This window comes from Bos grunniens, chromosome 14 (assembly GCF_055505025.1).
Source record: "Bos grunniens cultivar Pamir isolate PY7600 chromosome 14, Bosgru_T2T1.0, whole genome shotgun sequence".
NCBI lineage: Eukaryota > Metazoa > Chordata > Mammalia > Artiodactyla > Bovidae > Bos > Bos grunniens.
In genome coordinates, this window is record NC_141178.1 from 75,685,912 (window position 1) to 75,701,223 (window position 15,312).

General features: G+C 53.1%; 1 protein-coding gene and 1 long non-coding RNA gene across 9 annotated transcripts in view; one reads left to right on the forward strand and one right to left on the reverse strand.

The window, feature by feature from the left end:
- ST3GAL1 (ST3 beta-galactoside alpha-2,3-sialyltransferase 1) overlaps nt 1-13,999 on the reverse strand; it is a 92,782-nt gene extending 78,783 nt beyond the window's left edge. For 6 of the 8 annotated variants that reach the window (XR_015140333.1, XR_015140330.1, XR_015140331.1 and 3 more), the window contains exon 1: nt 11,704-13,999. Coding sequence is in view for 1 of the 8 variants with exons in the window: in XM_086335583.1 (XP_086191709.1) it covers nt 11,704-12,886 (1,183 nt within the window). In the remaining 7 variants the exon portion in view is untranslated. Of the gene's footprint in view, nt 1-11,061; nt 11,185-11,703 lie in introns of those variants that run through there. The other 2 variants (XM_086335584.1, XM_086335586.1) reach the window with 2 other exon arrangements.
- LOC147359700 (uncharacterized) lies at nt 13,673-14,288 on the forward strand. Its single transcript, XR_015140335.1, has 2 exons — nt 13,673-13,874; nt 13,988-14,288. It is a non-coding gene; the product is annotated as an uncharacterized LOC147359700 (long non-coding RNA).
- The last annotated feature ends 1,024 nt before the right edge of the window (nt 14,289-15,312 follow it).

Below are 15,312 nucleotides of genomic sequence, written 5' to 3' on the forward strand. Positions count from 1 at the left end.
CGAAAGGAAGCTGAGTGCAGCAGCTTGGCCCTCTCCAGGGTTTCGCCGCACCTCCCCCATCTTGGTGTGTGGGCTGAAGAAGCCAGTCAGAACTCGGGCAAGAAGCAGGTATGTTCACCAGGCTGGGAAAGCTAGCGTGCACCCTCCCTCTCTGAAAGGGTTCCACATGCTGGAGTCCTGAGAAGGAGTGGATTTCTGAATCCAGGGCCTGACTGTTTAGTTCTGGCTGCTCTGCCAAGGGAGATATTATTATAACAACAGCTACCATGGAATGCATCCGGGCAACAAGGCCAGCACCACAGTCACATTCCACGTGTGTGATTTCATTCAACCTGCGAGGCCAGCCTCTTGAGGGTGGTAGTCTTATCCCCATTTCAAGGATGCAGAAACTGAGGCTCTGAAAGAGTAAGGTATCTGCCCACAGCCACACAGTTAGAAATCAGCAGAGATGTGATTCAAAGCCAGGGCCGTCTTGAGCCCCAGGCTTCCTCTTCACCCTCCAGCCTGGTTGGGCTCCAGAAGGGTGTCCTCCTACACCTCAAATCCCACAGGCCTGGGATGGGAGGGACAGCACGGTCCCCTGGGCTGTCCAGTTGCCATGCTCCCTGTGGTCATCCATGGCCCCCCAGTTACCTCTGCAACCAGACTGGAAATCTCCAAGTGGCTTTCACTTTCTAATTTCTCAGCATCTGAGTACAATGAGCTCTTGAACCCCAAAGAGATAGTCACCACTTCTCACACCGGAGCAACACAAACACTCCCACGTGGACTACCCAGGAGCTCCTCAGGCCTCTGCCTCCCACCCACTGCAAACCTCAGTTTGCTGGTTCACCTAAAACGTGGGTCTGCCTAAATCTCTTTCTGCTCGCAGGAAAAGATACCTTGATCACGGCTTGAAGAGGGCAGAGCGGTTGGGACCCACAAAGTGGGTGCCTTGAAGTTTTCCTCTTTCTCCTTCTACTGATCATATGGCTGGGGAGATGCCCTTGGCTCCAAATGTGGGTCCCACTCCACGGTCCCCCATGCCCTGGCTCTCCCATCTTCCAGCCTGAAGACCATCTTTCCTCTGGGCCTTTCCCCTACCCTCTCCTGCCTGATTTATCTTAACTCTCAGCCAGAAAGATGGGTGGTGGTGTCCCCAGAGTACTGGTGGGGAGACTGAGGCTCAGGCATGGTAGGCACTTGCCCCACACTCCACAGCTAACAAACAGTGGACCTGTTCTCTCCCCTAACCTCAGCCTTCACTGACCTCTCTGCCCTCCATGGTTTCCAGGGCAGGAGGTGCCCTCGTGGATGTTCTTGTTGGGTACCCTGATTTTGCCTGCAGAGGAGGGAGATGGGAGGCTGGGCAGCCTCCCCGGGGCCTGGTGGGCACTGTTTCGTGTCTGTCAGAACTGGGAGAAATCGTGACACAGGCACGTGTTTGTTTTCTAGGCAACCATGGCCAAATGAAGGAGGCTGAACTATGTACTTTGGGGCAAGACAGTGGATGAGGGGAAAGAAAGAAGGAAGAAAAAGAAAGAAGGGAGAGTGAGAGAGCGTCAGGGAAAAAAACCAGTGCTGACCGTGAAAACCTTGGGCTGGAGGACACGCTGGCATCACGCAGCGTCTGTCCTGTCCATAGCGAATGTGACCGAGTGCCACCAGTAAGTGTCCTAATTATAGTCCTTTGAAGTATCGTTTGGTGAAGGAGGGCCTTCATTCTTTTCAGCCTCTTATCTGATTCCCGGATTTCCCTGATAGCTCAGCTGGTAAAAAATCCGCCTGCAATGCCGGGACCCCAGTTCGATCCCTGGGTCAGGCAGATCTGCTGGAGAAGGGATAGGCTACCCACTCCAGTATTCTTGGGCTTCCCTGGTAGCTCAGCTGGTAAAGAATCTGCCTGCAATGCGGGAGACCTGGGTTCGATCCCAGGGTTGGGAAGATCCCCTGGAGAAAGGAAGGGCTACCTACTCCAGTATTCTAGCCTAGAGAATTTCATGGACTGTGTAGTCCATAGGGTTGCAAAGAGTCAGACATGACTGAGTGACTTTCACTCACTATCTGATTCTCAGAACAACTGAAGGGAAGTGGAAGGAAGCTGCTGTCACATGGGGGTGGACGGGACACGTGGGGGTGTGCTGGCAGGGGACCAGTTCCCACCTGGGGGGCCTGAGGTCAAGTGGCCCACTTCCATGAGCCTTGGTGTTCTCAACTGTCAAAATACTGAAAACAAGAAGGACCGAAAAGCCCTGTTTAGAAGGTTAAATGAGTGCAGAGTGTCCAGAAGTGGTATTTCCTGGGAACGGGACTTAGGGAGGAGAGAAGGGCAGAGAGATGCCAGAATTCACAAAAACCAACATGGACTTGCTCAGAGGGCCATCTCAGGGAGACTGGGGGTCAAGAGGGAGGTCTAGGAGACTGAGGAGAAAACACAGTGGGGATCACTAGAGGAGGAGGCCTGCCCGGTGGGGTTACCTAGGAGCCCTTGGCACCCCAGTCTGTGCCTGCTGCCGCGTCCTGTGCTCTGCACATTGGAAGCTCGTCTCCAGGACACCTTGAGCTGCCCAAGTCAGCCGTGACAGCCCTGAACTCAGGGTGGTTTCTCACTCTGGCTCCGCCTGCTAATGAGGAATCATATGGGTCAGGCCTCTACCTGAGCTATCTCAGTGGTGAAATACAGGGCAGGGAGCGTCTAAAATGTCATGTCCAGAGTCTCCAGAGGACCCTCTCTACTACTAGTGTCCAGGGGCCACACCATAGCTTCTTAAGCCCAAAGAACTTTCCCAGCCTTAAATTCAGACAGCTCCAGAGATGCCCCACCCCCACCTTACCACCTCCTTCAGGAAGTCCTCTGTGGATGGAAGCTCTGTGTGAGGAGGAGCTTTCTAATCCACAGAGGTGTCCAGAAATCAGAGGGCCATCACTGGCAACATTCAAGCAGAGGAGCATTAACCACTTGGTAGAGTCAAAGTGAGGAAACAATTCAGGGGAAGCTGAGCAAGGCATTGCTTAACTCGAAAGCTGATGATGATCGCAGCATGCACTCTGCGAGCACTTATAAAACAGGCACTCGGCAGGGTCCTGTTCTAAACACCTTCCAAGTATTAACTCATCTAGTACCTACCAGGTGGTAGGTGCTATTATTATCCACAGTTTTAGAGATGAGGTGCTGGAGGCACAGAGAGGTTATGAAACACACTGAAGGTCACACAGCAAGCCAGTGGCAGAGCCAGTACTTCCACTGAATGAATCAATGAATGACTCAGTTGATGAATAATTGAAGTCTGGAGTAGAGGAAGGTTGAACAAGGGCACTGCTGAGGATCTTTGCAAATGCTCAGATTTGACAATTCTTTCTGATTTCATGCTCTTTAAAGGTACAGCCTTTGTAACTTGTTATCATTTAATCAACTCAACGCACAACACAACTTATGTTCAGAGAAAAAGAGAAGCCCCTTCACTCCATTTCAGAGGCAGGTTTCCAAGGACACAGGAGTATTTCGATATTCCAGCTTGCCTTCAAGTCCATCACATCTTTTCTCCTTGTTTGGATGTTTGGCATTGTAGAGATGTTAGGGGAAACACACTTACTGAAAGCCCTCACCCTGGCCAGATGTCATAGTTACTGTTCGCGTGAGTTGTTTTATCACTGGAGGTTGTGGTAAGGAACATGGAACTAATAAGCCAGCACCAACAGGAAGAATTCGGGAAAGGTCAAAAGGAGACCCCACGTGTCCTTCCACCTCCCAGAAGCCTTCTTGCCAGCATCCATGCTGGCTGAGCTATGCGTGCACCAGGAAGGACTCTGAGTCAGTGATTGGCCAAAGACAACCCAGAAACTAACCGCATGACTATAAAACCCCAGACTGTGAGCCTCGTGTCAGAGCAGTTCTCCGGGGTTCCCGCGCCCTGCTGCCCTCCGCCCGGGCACCCTCTCCAATAAAGTTTCTTGCTGTGTGTGTCTCCTTGGCACCTGTGTCTCCTCAGACAATTCATTTCCAAGCGTTAGACAAGAGCCCACTCTCGGGCCCTGAAAGAGCCCCCGCTCCCGCTTTCTGCAGCGAAGACATCAGTTTAATTTCTATAATCCTATACGTCATGATGCATTTTTGCGTAGCTCAGTTTGTTCCCTGTCATAGATTACAGACAGAAAATAGAGGAGGCCCTTATGCTGGAACCGATTTTTCAAACCATTCTGAGAGGTGTGTTTTTCATTTGAAATTACCCTTAGGCGGTGGTGCACAGCCTTGCTATCTTCTAATCTCTCCTTTTCATTTTAATTTCCTTTCTTCCCCAAGAATATGCTTCCGAACAACCAGGAATACCCCCCACTAAGACATTCTTGTTGGTGGCAGCTAACGTTTCAAAGCAACAGTTTTGATTCATCAGACTCTCCATCAGGTGGGAGGATTAACGGTGTTTTCAAGGAAGAAGAACAGCCAACACTTTCTCCATTGTGAAGGTGTCATTAGTGTGAAGTAAGTCAGAAAAAGAAAAACGAACACCGTATGTGAATGCATCTATATGGAATCTAGGAAAATTTGCAGGGCAGGAATGGAGACGCAGACGTGGAGAAGGGACTTGTGTTCACAGCAAGGGGACAGAGACAGAGGGACAAGTGCAGAAAGTAGCTCAACATAGACACACTGTCACGTGTACAGTGGACAGCTGGGGAGAAGTTGCCAGACAGCACAGAGAGCCCAGCCTGGCACCCTGCGATGATCTAGAGGGGTAAGATGCAGGGAGGGGAGGGAGGCTCACAAGGGAGGGGATATATGTATGATTATGGTTGACTTGTGTTGTTGTACGGCAGAAACCAACACATTGTAAAAATTAAAAAAATAAATATATAACAAGGGGAAGCTTTTAGGGTCACAACAGCAACTTTTACAATTCATTTTTCTTGCAGCAGACTGCCCGAGAGACACCTGTCTAGGAACCTGGTTAGGTCTACATGCCTGGTGACAAACTTTATACCAAGCCTTCCCGCCCAGTCCTTCTTCAATCCCTGGGCACTGTGTGGGCTCTCGGAATTCAGTTTGTGTGGACAGCCAAAGGATGAGAGCTTGCAGTCAACAATGCTGGGGTCCACGCGGACGATCAGAGACTCCAACCAGACTGCGTGTGTGCTAAGTGACTTCGGTCGTGTCTGACTCTTCCCACCAGGCTCCGAAGTCCATGGGATTCTCCAGGGGATCTTCCTGACCCAGGGATCAAAGCCACATCTCTTCTGTGTCCTGCATCGGCAGACGGTTCTTTGCCACTAGCACCACCTGGGGAGCCCACTCATGCCATGTCACGTTCAGCCTCCAAGTCGTGTCTGACTCTTTGCGACCCCATGGACTGCAGCACGCCAGGCTTCCCTGTCCTTCACTGTCTCCCGGAGTTGGCTCAAATTCATGCCCATTGAGTTGGTGATGCCGTCCAACAATCTCATCCTCTGTTGTCCCCATCTCCTCCTGCCTTCAATCTTTCCCAGCATCGGGGTCTTTTCCAAAGAGTTGGTTCTTCACATCAGGAGGCCATTTAGGAGGCCACCCTCGAAAATGTGCAGGCAAGCTTCCCTGTTCCCAGACTCTCTGTAGGCATCTTCTCTCCAATCGCCTTTTTTCTAAACTCTGTTCCTGTTATTGTTCTATGACTTTGACTCTATGTACTTGTTAGCTGACTCTCTCTCCTGGGAGAAAATTATTTATGGGCAAAATAACCAAACAGTAGGGAAATTATCTAGCGACATGCCTGAGTTAGTGGTTGAGAGCTCCTTTCTGGAGGTTCCACTGTCATCTGCCTCCCTGAGCCTCACCAGCAGACCCCACTTCAACAACCCCTCCCTTAAGGCTTCCCTTGGGATGGCGCTCTCTGGCTTCCTGCTAATACTGAAGCTGGTTCTCAGCCTAGTCCGTTTCCGCTCTGGTGCATTCATACACTCTCTGCATGAACTGTGAGTGGCAGTTGTGGTTGTTATGTGGTGTTGTGTTACATAGTGCTGTGTCATATTGTGTTGTTGTGAAGATGAAGTTTTGTTCCCTAAGTTGACTGTAAGATCTAATAAGAATGCTGAGATCCAACTTATGGGATTTTCTGCCATTGTTCTCAGACTTAGCCGAGCAGATAGAGGGAGCAGGCGTTGAGGTGAAGACAGCAAAGGCCAGGATGCAGGGAGGTGGCACCACCAAGGCTGGAGGTCATTTCCACGAACCTGGTCACCTGACTGACCTTCAGCTTCCTCATCTGTACAGTTCAAGGTGGAAAGAGTGAAGGTGGGGGTTCCAGAGGGTGAGCAGAGGAAAATGTGCGATGGGGATTCCAGGTGGCTGGATGTGTGGGCTTATTCTTGGCCTAGGAGTCACCTACTTCCCACGAGGGTAGCTCCAGGCACACGGAAGATGTGGGTGAGAGCAAGACTGTGTGACCTTGAGTAAGTCACTACATCCATAAAATGAGGAGGACACGTGTCAGAGTGGAGCACACAGAGGGGACAGACTGAGGTCCACACAAGGTCGGAGCTGCAGATGTTGGCGTGCAGCGGTGGGCATTTCAGAGAAGGTTTGCTTTCAGAGCACTGGGAGTTCTCTGAGCTAGACCAGGGGTGGGGAGAGAGAATGCAGCTCTTCATGATTTGGCCAAATTCAGGGGATTTATTTTGGGCTCCAGTCTGGTCTTCCAAGGAAAAAGGTTTTTTGAAGGTTTTTTTTTTTTTTTTTTCCCATTTTCTTTTCTTTCTACTGAGCCTTTTATTTCTGAAAAGGTAAATGCCCAATTAGAAGGATTTTCATCTTTCATGCAGAGTTGTTTTAGGCTTTTTGAACATGAAACGATCTTTTGGAGTCATTCCACCCTCTCAGAGAAGTAGCCAGGTTTGCTTTGGTTGTGTTTTTCGGTTGGGTTTTTCTCAAGAGCCCTCTGCTAAGTAAATATGCATGAAGGGAATTTTTAGCCACTCCGGTCTGTTGGTTCCATGTGGATTCAAATGGATGTATATTTAATGCAGCACAATCTATTACAATATCGATATTGGTTTGATTTTTTTTAAGGTATCTAGTGAAATTTGGAGAATGTATTTTCTTTGTACCCAAACAGGGACTTTCCAAAAGTCATTTGCAACTTCTTCTTTTTTTCTGCCACATAATTTAGAGCTAACATTTTCCTCTGAACTCTGAATGACTATAAATAATTTTTAGTTTGTACTTTATAATCTTGTATGGGTTCCAGAATCAGGCCTAGTTAGATAGCTTTTATGTATCTTAGAGGAGAAAAAATATATATGTATACATACACACAGAAGCAGATGAAATGGTCCAAACATCCTCAGGTATTTTTGGAAGGGAAAAAAATCTTTAATATAAGATTATTCAAATAGTATTCCTTGAATATTGAATAAGTTAAAAGGACCATGATGGCACACAACCCACTTCTATACCAACAGGTCTGGATCTAGACCTTTTCAGGAACAAAAGGTAGCATTTGTTGAGAGACTCTCATTTATCTTTCACATCAACTATCCAGAGCATCAGGGCTTCCCAGGTGGCACAGAGGTAAGAAATCTACCTGCCAAGTAGGAGACACGGGAGACTCAGGTTCAGTCCCTGGGCTGGAAAGAGCCCCTGGAGGAGGAAATGGCAACCCACTCCAGTATTCCTGCCTGGGAAATCCTATGGACAGGGAGCCTGGCGGGCTGCAGAGTCGGACATGACTTAGCAACTGAACAACAGTAACTGTGCATTCAAGAAAATGCCTTTGCTCTCCAGCAGCCTGACTTACGCCTAAAAGAATTCCCCAAGGTGCTCATGGGTTGTCTCCTCAATGACTCTTTCCATGGGTCCCCCAAGGCAGAAGAATCCTTTCTTCTCTGTCAAAACCCTGCCTCAGCCCATGCACATTTCCACTCTAGTGCAAACCACACTGGAGGGTAACCCTTCACGGCCGCACATAGGGGATAAGATCAACCACGTGTCCAGCACCTTGCATGGTGTCAGGGACACAATAAGTTCCTAATAAATGTTGGTTCAACTGAAATAAAAAAATCCAACAACAAAACTTAAAGAAATAAGAAAACCCCATTTCTAATACCAAGCAGGACCCTGTGCGGCTCTTGGGCATAAAAGATCGACTTCGCCATGAGAGTGTACCCCTCAAGGCTCCAGGAGGGAGAGCAGGAGGCGCACTGTTGGCAAGGGGTGGGCGAGGCTTGTCTGTGATGCCAGGGAGGCCTGGAGGGTACTGAGGATGAAGCTGGAGGCAAAAGCAAATGGCGGGGGGTGGGGTGGAGGTGCTGCCTTCACAAGGAAAAGGCTCAAAGGGCCCCAAGGTGATGTCAGCAGAGCTCCGAGTCTCTCATTTCCCACAGTGAAACTGAGACCCTGAGCCTGAAACTGTCTAGGTGCCAAGTGGTCAAGCCATTGTTCACTGGCCGAGGCCAGAACACAGGCTCTTGCTGGGGTCCGAGGCTGGGCTCCCGGAACCAAATTAGTGTGGGGCGGGGGCACCCAGATCCTCTGCTAGGCCAGGGCAGGGGTGAGGTGGGGGCTGGTGCGGCAGGATCCAGAGGGTTCCACAACTGGACAAAGTGCATGGAAGCCTTACCCTAGAATAATTCTTGGTGACCAGGCCAGCTCTTTCACCCGCCCATGATGGGTGTGTGCAGACATGCACAGAGGACTAACTGGGAAGCCGTGCAAGGTTTTAAGTGGATTTTATTTTTTGCTTTCTTGGCTGTTTTTCATGGTGTGGGAGGGGACTTCAGGGGAGGGTTAAGGTTTAGATCCTATAAGGCAAAGCCTGTTCAGATACAAATCCTCTGAGTCAGCAACAGACTCAGGCAAGGTTAACTGACCAGAAGATTAAGAGGCCCCTATGGGGCCTCTATGGGGCTCCCACAGGGCTGCAGACAGCTGGCCTCCAGCTGATGCTCCTGGGGTTGGCAGTGGAGAGAGGAGACAGACACCCACCTGCACAAAACCCTCCCCACCAGGCCCGCAGATAGACCCAGCCCACCAACACTGGCACACTGAGAGCTCCAGACAGACAGTACTAGGACTTCAGGACCTTAGGTCTGATGAGCCCGGCCTGTGCCTCCAAGTGGAAACAGTCCTGAGGTGAGCAGGAGGCCACTGCTGATAAGAGCCTGGAGGAGCAGAATGTGCACCCCTTAGAGAAATTCCTCTGCCCAACACTTTCTGTTTTTTCCTTTTTTTTTTTTTTTTTTAACTCTAAGCCCAGTGTTCCAGGGGGGTGCTGGTGGTCCCGCCACCAACAGAGGAGGGAAGTCAAGGCAAGACTCTGCCGGCACCCAGGCCCTAGCCTTGCCAGGGAGGCAGACCTGGGGAGGCAGGCCTGGAGAGCAAATGCAGGCCTTGCAAAACTCAGGACAGCATATTTCCACCCACGTGGAATTCTTCAAAGCAGGGGACGGCTCCCCCCCTACTTATTCTGTTATTTATTCCACAAAATAAATTTTTCATAGGATGAAATTCCTTTCGTGCCGACTTGAGGTCAAGGCATATGAATATATATGTGTGTAAACATACGTATGTATATATACTTATACACACACATTCACACAATTCATATAATACGTAGTCTAACATATTTGGAAGGTAATAGCCATGACCCCATTTTACCCTCACTTGGCACAACATCGGGACATGTTAACGTGGGGGATTCGGGTTGGTCTCTTCAGCTACCCGCAGGATTGCAGAAAAAGGCCAGGCCATGTTTGGGGGCAGTAACGGAAGGTGTTAGAAGGTGCAGGGAGCGACCCCTGGCACCCAGTCTCCAGAGCCCCTTCCCATCCCTGTAGCCAAGCGGCAGTTTCCATAGTGGTCGGCAGGGGGCAGTGCACTTTGCCTTTTCTGAACCTGAGGAACGCAGTCGCTCAGCTCCCCAGGGACAAAAAAAAAAAAACAAACCTGATGGCTGCGCCCGCATCTTCTTAGAATAGCCCATCTTTGAGCCCAGAGCGCAGTAGGTGCGCAAAATACGTCTAGAAGTCAAAAGCTCTGGACAGGGCAGATGGATGCGAATTCAATAATAGTAAACGTGGGGAGAAAGAGGGAAGAGACACCGTGGCCTCCGCCAGCGCCTTCCCAGGAAGGGACCTTTTCACACCTTTCGCACCTACTGTGTGCCAGACGCGACAGCTGGACCACCCAGTCCCCAGCGGACCTCATTTTCCGAGCTGGAGAGTACCGCTCGCCCAAAACACACAGCCGCAGAGCGGGAGTGGGTGCTCACTGTCTCCCCGGGGAATCATCTCGGCGCAAATCCACGTGGCGTGGGACCCGGGAAGGGGATGGGCTGGGAGAGGCGAGGGGTTCCCGGAGGTGGGCACGTGAAAGCCAGGCGGATGCCCGATGCGGGACCGCAGCCAGGAGGTCACTGCCCTCAGGGTCAAGGCTGTCTCCCTCTGTGGGACACGCAGAGCCCGCGAGACGCAGTGACCCGCCCAGCCCCCAGCCACGCGCACACTTGCGAGCGGACTCTCGTCTGCTCGTCAAGAGCCCTCACCGAGCCCCACGCTCTGTAGGCTCTATCCGCGACCCTCACGTACGAGGGAGGTGGGACTCGGGTCTCTGGCGGACTAGGGGAGCCCAAAAGATCCCAACACCTTTCCCTGGAGACCAGGCCACGGGATAGAGCGTAGGCGCCCTGGGGCATAACTGTGCCCAGCTAGGGAGCAGCCTCAGTGCCCATCTCAAGTTCAGCCGCGCTGCCTCCCGCAAGGTCAAGCTCAAACACACTCTCGCTTAGTGAAAGAAGGAGCTCAAAGTTGCGCCACCGTCCCGATTTCGAACCAGGCTGTGCCCCCATCTGGGCGCTCTGCCCCAAAGGCACTGCTGCCCGCTCCCGCGCCAGCCCAAGGAGCCGCCCCTGCCCTGCGCAGGTCACACACCCCAGACGCAGATAAGTTGCTAACTTTTGTCGGATTATTTCGCGGCAGCTGCGGCGCCTAACGGGATCCCGGGCAGACTCAAGAGTTTCGAGTTGCAACGGGCACCACCCCAGTCAAACTCCCCTTCGCCCACCCCAGTCCCTCCCTGCCCAACCCGCCACGTCCAGTTGGCCTGCCCTGGGTGCCAACCTCTCCACCGTATCCGGAGCAACGCGGGCCTGCGGTGTCCCCGGGGGCGATGGCCACCTCCCGAATCCGCGCCTGCTCGCAGCGGATTTGGACGCTCGACTGCGATCACTGGGCGGCCTCCGCGCGCCCCCGCACCCCGGTTTCCGCTCTAAAAGGTCGCGCGGCCCCGTCTCCTCGTGGGGTCTTAGCCCACAGGCAACCCCGCGGGCCATTTCGCTTTCGGCGGCCCCGATCGGCGAGATGCCAGCTCCGCGCGCCGAGTGCAGTGTCACTGGGGCCACCCCGGGGACCGCTGCCCCAGACCCGGCGTAGGCTCTCTAGAGATCCCAGCAGCTCTTTTTGAAATGGCTGTATACCCTTGAGCCCGACCCTCCGCTCCGACCTCCTCGCTCTTCCAAAGACCCCGGCGACGCCGCTGCTAAGGAGGGGGGCTCCCTGCGTGTGCCCTCCTCCCTCCCGGCGCCGGGGTCTTCAGTCCACTTCCACGCCCCTGTCACACACTCCCAGATCCTTCCCCACCGCCTCTGTCCCCAGGTCCGGACCATCACCCCCTCCACTCGGAGAACACACACGAAACTGCCCGAGCCCCAAGTTGGGTGGATGTAGCCCCCCGCGCACCCCTAGCTCCCCGCGCTCACTCACCGCGGCCGGAGACACGCGGAAGTTTCCGGGGCTCTGGGGCTGGGGGTGGGTACGGGACGAGGCGATCCGGAGGAGAATAAAAACGGGGGTGTCCCGAACACTCGGCCCGTTCCCGGCTCACATTGCCCCTGCCTCCTCTCTCTCCGCCTCCTCTTCCTCCTCGTCCTCCTCTTCCTCCTCGCTCTGGTCTTTGTCTTTGCAAAGTGTCGAAACTGTCTGGCATAGTGGAGCTCCGCCGGCGGAGGCTGGAGCCGGGGGAGCGGAGAGGCGGGGTGAGCAGGGGGGCGGTCTCGGGAACACCTTCCTCCGGGTGGAATGGGAGGGGGAGGCGGGCGGGCTGGCCGGGGAGGGGCCGGGGCCAGGAGCCGAGAGCCGGGGAGCGCCGGAGCCGAGCGGGTGCCTCTCTCGCGCGCCGCCCTCCGCTTCCTCCGCCCAGCTCCCGCCCCTCGCGGCCCCGCGCTCCCCGGGCGGCAGTCCCCCCTCCCACCCGGCCTCGGCTCAGCTTTCCCCGGGCTCCGGGCTGCCGGCGAGCCGAACCGAGAGAGCCGAGCCACGTGGACTGCAGCCGGCTCTGCGGAGGCCCGGCGGGGGAGACGCTGGAGGCGGCGCGGGGACAGGATCGTCGCCCCGAGCGGGGCTCTGCGGGGACGGTCGCCGCCGGCGGGCTGGCAAGACTGGGGAGGCGCGGCCTGGGGGTGGCCCGCGGGCTCACACCCGCGGAGGAGGCGGCGGCGCACCGAAGAGCCCGCGTGGGTGCGCGGTAGTGGGAAGGGGCCGATCCCCCTGCCGGCGGTGGGGCCAAGCCACCTACTTCCTCTAAGGGCGCGCGAGTCGCTGCGGGACTGAGAGCTGGGGTGGCGGGAGCGGGGCTGGGCGGCTGGTGAGGCCCCGGGGCGGGCGCCCAGATGAGAGCCCGGAGGGGCCACCGCGGCCCGGCCCCCCGCCCTGGCCCTGCCGCCCGCCGCTGCTTCTTCCCTCCCACCCGCCGGGGCTGCGACGTGATCCAGAGCAGGGCGAGCTCTCTCGCCAGCCTGACTGCCAGGACCAGGCCCCCTTTTGGGGTCAGCTTTGCGGATTTGGGCCCTTTCTTCTTTATAGGGAAGTGAGGCGGTGCTGGCGTCTTGCTCTGTAGCAGAATGCCAGTTCTACAGGCTAAGTGCTGGACACAGGATTTAAGAGGCATTACCAAAAAAAAAAAAAAAAAATCTAGTTTTACAGCTCTTAACTCCTTATTGGGGCTGTTCCTCTTTCACAACTTTTCGGAGGAATGCTACGAGGAAAAAGGCCCAGCTTGGTCTAGGGGGTCAGTCAATTCTTGCAGTGCCCCCGGCCCCAGTCGGAGAGGCCAGCCTTCTGCAACGGAAGCAGATAGAATAGTCTTAGCTCTTCATCAGAAAGAGATGTAGTGGATGCTCCAGAGTAGGGCCCGCAGGACCAGACTTCTTGGTTGCAACCTGCATTGCCACTCCTTGGATGTGTGAAATTAGGCTAGTTTCAGAATCCCTAAGCTTGCTACCTCTGTGCCTCAGTTTCTCCATCTGTGAAAATAGGCGTAATGCGATCAGTCCCACAAGGTCACTGTGATGACTAAGTGAAAGCATGTATGCCCAATACTAAAAACTCTATACAGCATATTGTCAAATGCCCAGTAAGAGTGTGTTGTGCCCGTGGTGGACTTCTCCAGCCCCAGGTCCCTGCCCACAACGGGGGAAGGCCTGGCCTAGGGAATGCGGTGTTGGCACTGGACAAGTCCTTCTGGGACATGAAGGAGAAAAGGAGAGATATTTTAAGCTGCAGAAAAGATAATGATTAAACAGGGCAGGGGAGAAAGTGAGAAGATTCTCTACTAGAAAGGGAAGGAAAAGAGGAATAAAGACGTACAAAGCGCAAGTGAGGCACTGGAGGTAGAGGGGCCGAAACAGAAAGCATACTTAGGAATCTGCAGGAGTTCTTCAAGGAGTCCTGCCAAACTGCACCAGGGCACTGCCATCTGGCTATGTTTCCTGGCCTCCAGGGTTTGCAAGAAAAGTTCTGGGTATTTTATGACCTGAGACTCTTGCTTGAACCTATTGGCTTTTGTTTCAGTTCTGGGTGGGGTGGTGGTGGGGGGGTGGTGGAGGTGAACCTTCTGGCCTGCGTGGAAGTATCTTGTGGACTTCGCTCTTCCCAAGGTGAGTGTCAGGGTATCTACTGCTCTTGGCATTCCCCAAAATGCTTTAGCGTATGGGATGAGGGGAGCAGAGGTGTTGCCCAGAACAGCAACATCAGCTGCTGTTCTCGGCAGTGGCAGCATCTCTGGGCCACAGGAACCTTCTCACATGGACCTCTGGGACTTAGCAACTGGGAGCATGGCTTGGAGCTTCACCCATATCCAAGTCATCAGAAATACAAGAGCGGCGACGATCATCTTGCTGTCTTCACAGGAACAACTGCCTGCAGTGCCCTGTTGGTTTTCCTGATTATATAGTTGGTGACTTTGGCCTTCTGATTTGATTCAGCTTGCTGGGGGCAGGAAATACGATGTGTACTGCTCCCGGCTGTCTGCAACGCCCATCTCTGTGCTCAATAAAGAGTTTCTAGCTGAATTAATAAAGAAATGTTTATTGCAAGGATCAAATAGTATAATGTACAGAAAAGCACTTCACAGAATAGAAAATGCTTCAGTCATTAAGACTATCCTGCTATCTCCTAGTAGGAGAGAGGATCAGATTGGGCAAGTAAGTGCCCTAGATCATCCAGCTGTTCTGCTCTGCAGCCAAGAATCAAATTTGGCTGTTAGTCACAGCTCTGGGCTTTTGGCAGTTCGCTTAGATGGAAATTTCTTATTAAGTGACTCTGATGAAACATGCATATATCATCAGCTTACTGCTATAAAAAGATGCTCATCAGACGCATCTTTTGCCAGCCTCTGATGGGTTAACCTGCCAAGGCTTTTTCTAACCCTATTTCCTTTCTTTTTACAAGGGTTTTTCTTTTTCTTTTTACCAGGTAGCTGAGAAGGGCTCTCTTCTCCCTTTTTTCCTACAGTCGTGACATTTGATGAAAAGCACTTCTGACGCCCTGGCCAGTTTCCAGGAGCCCAGATCTGGGGCTGTGTGTCAGGAATGTGTGTCTGTGAGCATTCCAGGTTCTCAGCCTGTGTGTCTCCCAACACAGCCTGCCGGTAACTCCTGTCATGACTGGAGTGTCTGCACAATGAGCTCCCGGGAGAGACCCGACATTGATTTAAGCTCGCCATCACCCCATCCACCCCCACAACAGCTTGAGAGCAACAGCAAAGCTCTCAGTAATAATGGTTAAGAAAATTGATTCCATCCTCTCCTGGTCCCCTTTCTTGGCACATCAGAGTGGAAAGATCCTATTGGGCTCTGATGCCATCTGGGTGATTGTGCAGAAAAGGAAAGAACTGCCTTGCTTGTCAGAGGTGAGTTCAGAGCTGCTGGGCACTTGGTGTTTGGTTTTGGGCAGCATTTTGCTTTGGGTTCTTGGGGCTGTGAGGACCTAGCCCAGCTTTTCCTTAGATATTAAAAAAAAAAGGGGGGATGTACAGACTGATGCTGAAAGTGAGGTGCCAGAAGGGGGAAGGTAGCCTGTGTTTCTGCTCTGGCT